This window comes from Mchenga conophoros, linkage group LG9 (assembly GCF_057382185.1).
Source record: "Mchenga conophoros isolate Kocher_MC1m ecotype Shallow Benthic linkage group LG9, M_conophoros_male_GT1.1, whole genome shotgun sequence".
NCBI lineage: Eukaryota > Metazoa > Chordata > Actinopteri > Cichliformes > Cichlidae > Mchenga > Mchenga conophoros.
Window position 1 is genome coordinate 3,456,343 of NC_140534.1, and position 4,174 is coordinate 3,460,516.

A 4,174-nucleotide genomic window follows, 5' to 3' on the forward strand; every position below is an offset into this window, starting at 1 on the left:
TTTCAACTTCCAATAATGCCCAGTAGATGTCAGCAGAGTCCGCTAAACAGGAGGAGGGTTGCAGCAGAAACTGACCACCTCCCTCTGGCCCATTAGAACAGGGAAGCACAACACCAGTAGGGAGAGTCACAGTTAGGCCTTGTGAAGAGCAGAGTATTGTGGCTCCTAATTTAATCAACAAGTCTCTTCCCAGTAAATTCACAGGCGCCTGTTTTGAACAAACATAGCTGTGTAACAAAGTCTGGTCTCCAACCTTTGTGGGTAGGGGCACGGTGTAAGGCAGAGTTTTAGGTTCCCCAGATATGCCCACCACTGTAATCACTCTGTCAGTAAGTCTTTCACGAGCAACATCCTTAATGGTGGAGTACGTAGCTCCAGTGTCCACTAAAAAGCTGCTTCTTCTTTTATCTACAGTTATGGACAGCATAGGGTCCGCCGTTGTCCCTTCACTGTCCTGGGCAGTCTGTGGGGTGTCCTATAGCTGGGGACCACCCTCGTAGTACTCCCACCCCATCACAGGCATCTGTGGGGCCGGGGGCACTTCAACTAAAGCACCACGAGGTCCACCTCTGTGGCCAGGATGCTGATAGGGCCCACCACGGGCTCCCCTGCCTCTTCCAGCAGCCGGGTTCAAAGGGCACGCTTTAGCCCAGTGTCCAGGTTGTCCACACCGGAAACAAACATACATCTGGCCTCCCCTACCACCTCCCATCTGACCTCTTCCCCTGAAACCACCTCTGTTTCCTCCAAATGGGGAACCTCTCTGCCCATAAGGGGCCGGGGAGTGATAAGCACCATACTGGGGGGGCTGTGGATCAGCTGGCCACGGGTTCGGATACAAATCAGGGGCAACTGGACCAGGAGGGGGAGCCGCAGCGGCCACAAGCTGCTTTTTAGGCTTGTCACCTTTTCCACCCAGGTCGTTTTTCGCTTTCTGCAGCTGAACCTTCAACAGTTGCAACTGTAAATCTTCGACGCTCTCCGCTTTATCATCAGACTTAATCTGCACTTTGTTAAGATTAAAAATCAAATGTTTCTTCCAGATTGCAAAGTCACAGTCCTGCAAATCAGGATTATCCTCCATTTTCTGGCTTACTGACTCCGGAATGCCCCTTAGCACCGCCCTTCTAAACCACATGCTCTGTGAACAAGTCCTACTGGGGTGATGACCTGTATGGTTCACCCAGTCTTCAACAGCCTGATTTAGATAATGGGTGGGATTTTGCTTTTCCTCCCATTTAAATTTCTGTAAGGTGCCTTGATTTTTGGGTGGGAATTGTTTGCGCAGGGCCGGTCCAATAAACCTCAAGGCCTGCATTAGTGGCACCTCGTTCTCATGCGTGGTAGTACCCGCATTTTGTTCCAGATCCGCTGCCTGAGATCGGGATGTGCACCTAGTTATAATAGCTCTAAAATCTCCCAGTGCGAGGTCCTGTCCAGCTGTGTATTTATCCAAACCAGCCAACCAGGCATTCCCTCCCTCCATTATGTCAGGGAGTTTGTCCACTAGGGCCTGGACATCTCCGAATGAATAAGGTTGATACACTGGTCTACGTTGCGCTTTAGTCTGGACCAGGGGAAACATGCCTGGAGGCTGAGGCACAGGACCCTTAGATCTAGTCTGATATCCTAAACTGTGAGGGGTAGAGGGGGGTGTATTGTTAAGGTCACTGAGTTCATCATCAGTATCCTCAGTTTTTCCCCCGCCTGGTGGGGTAGCAGTGTCAGCAAAAACGTGGGCTAAACTCATCTGTGTTTCCGGATCCTGACGGCCCACCAAAGACATGTTAACTGTGACATTTGGTGAAGTGCCAGGCTCAGTTTTTGCAGTAGCGGTCAGATCTCCCTTAACAGCGACAGGAGTGCTGGCAAAGGGGTTGGACCGGGAAAGAGGGGCTGACGCAACACGATTATTCACCTGGACCACTGACCTATGTTCATTTAAGCAGCTGCGTAATGCTGCTTCTAGATCAGTTAATTGTTGTTCAGTGGGTTCCTGTCTGTTCATTCGAACCGCAAATGGTGCGCTCGCAAATGGGTCAGTTAGGCCCTCAGATCCGGTTCCAGAACAATGGGACATGGAAGAGGGGGCTCTACTACTAGCTGAGGGTGTCGCCGACAGAGAGGAGCTTCCTGGGCAAAAATGCTTGGTATCTATGGGAGTTGGAGCTACGGGCGGTTCTTCTCCAATAGTCATTATTCCACCAGAGATATTAAGTACCGGATATATGCCTGCTGAGGGAGGAGTCTGGACTGAGGCAGAATAGGGAGGTGGCTGAGACCTATTTTTCTTCATGTGTGGTTTTGCAGTTTCCCATAAACACACCCAGTGATTAAATTTAGCTTTGCGGCCTGCGTGCTTATCTGCCTCCTTTCTGTGTCTCACCCCGCTTATCACACCTGCACCTGCTGCTGCTGAGTTGGCTTCTTCCTCTTTCTCTTTTGCCTGCATAGCCTTATTCTGCCAAATTATTCCCCAGTTACCACTACTCCCCTCATTCTTTCCCTTTTCTTTCATTAACCTTTCAGCTGTTTTCCTCAATGACTCTTTCTGCTTTTTTGCTTCTTTAGGCTGGTGTGTGGAGTTGATGACTGTCTCAACACATGTTAATTGTTCTCCCAATGTGCTAAGAATAACACCGGGACCCCAACCATCATCATTAGTTTGTCGATCTAATTCTCCATCCATTTTACTGTCAATGGAGGAGTGTTCTTTTATTGATTTTAAAGGAGAATTTGGGCCAGCTGGGTTTCTGCCTCTGTTAGGCACTAATCAGCTGGGGCGCTGCTTTAAAGGTGAGTCAGCACTGAAATATCCCTTCAGGTGTTACCAAGCTTCTACCAAACCGGAGTCTGGCGGGTAACCTTGCCTAGAGCTTCCTGATAGGGGTGCTAGTTGGTTGTCACCTTGTTCACACGTCTCATTCACACTTCATACATTACCTGCAGTCACTCATTACCCTCCTTATGTATGTAATAAATGTGTAAAAAAAAATTCTATGTGTGGTGTATTATTTTAACCAAAAGAGGAACCTAGTTCCTTTAATTGTGTAATCTGTGAACAACGGAGAACAAACTGTCCTGCCCAGTGTTCCACAGCAAGCATTCAGCGTGTATTTATGTGTGTCCAATATCAAACAGAACATCAAAACATTTAAAACACTAAAATCATCGGGGTTTTAAGAAGAGATCCGTTTTCTCCTATTGATCAAAGGGACCCCTCCTTTGGACTCCAACCAGTACTTTTCCTTTTTAAGTTTTAGAGGATCTTTTCTAATAAAGTCCTCTGGGCCTTCCTAACCCTTCTGTAGTTTAGAGAATATTACTAAAAAATATTCTCAAGGCCTTTAACCTTTTAATTTGTTTAGAAAGGCGTTACTAATAAACCCTTTCAAGGTCCCAGACCTGCACTGAGGTATTTATCCGACACCGGAAAGCAACCCGTCGGCTGCAACCGTGGTCAGACCTCAGTTCACTCTTATCTTTATTCACTTATTTCTTATTCACTTATCTCTTATTCACTTGTCTGATTCTCAGCAAGCCTTAAGTAAGCCAGACAATTTTGGTTATGAATTACTAGGAGTTTGGACACTAAGTATTTTTATAATGTTCAATATAGCAGAAATAAAAGGTCTGCTTACCTTGTTTTTGTGTGCACACAGCTTTTGTCCAAACTCCGTTCACTCAGACCACGGCTGATGTCCTCCCCCCCGTTCCAGTTTGGCCTGGAGCGGATCCTGTTCCGTGACGCCAATTGAAGGATATAAAAAAACAACAACAGCAATAGAATAATATTAAACACAAAGTGAACCCGTCTTCCTTCATTAAATAGGTTCTTTTAGATGTTAAGGAGGAATTGACTTAACCAGGCTGGCGGAGAATGAAGACAACCGGACACCTGCAGCAGATGGGGGAATCAGTGAACTTTTATTGAGACAGAGACAACCTCTCAAAAACAGCTCACATCAAGAGATTCCTAATATTTGCTGTGAGGATGGGTATATATTCTCTAAAACTTACAGGAGGGGGTTGTGAGGAAAGTGCTGCATTAGCAGAAAAACAACTCCATAAAAGGAAAGCGGCCTTGAGTGTTCTAGTCTCTTCGCTTGCAGATATCTTTCGCCTGCAGGATGAGGCGATCGCTTCTTATCGCTCTCAAGGCCAAAGTCGTGAG

At 46.8% G+C, this 4,174-nt stretch overlaps 1 protein-coding gene across 1 annotated transcript; it reads right to left on the bottom strand.

Moving 5' to 3' along the window:
- Nucleotides 1-475: 475 nt before the first annotated feature.
- Nucleotides 476-3,715, bottom strand: LOC146566620 (uncharacterized). Its single transcript, XM_085286160.1, has one exon. It carries the CDS (start codon nucleotides 2,687-2,689, stop codon nucleotides 476-478), a length of 2,214 nt encoding a protein of 737 aa, XP_085142286.1. The 5' UTR covers nucleotides 2,690-3,715.
- Between the last annotated feature and the right edge of the window lie 459 nt (nucleotides 3,716-4,174).

Bases quoted from the DNA above. Each gene is read 5' to 3' on its own strand.
- LOC146566620 (XM_085286160.1), bottom strand. From the start codon at position 2,689: ATGGATGGAGAATTAGATCGACAAACTAATGATGATGGTTGGGGTCCC.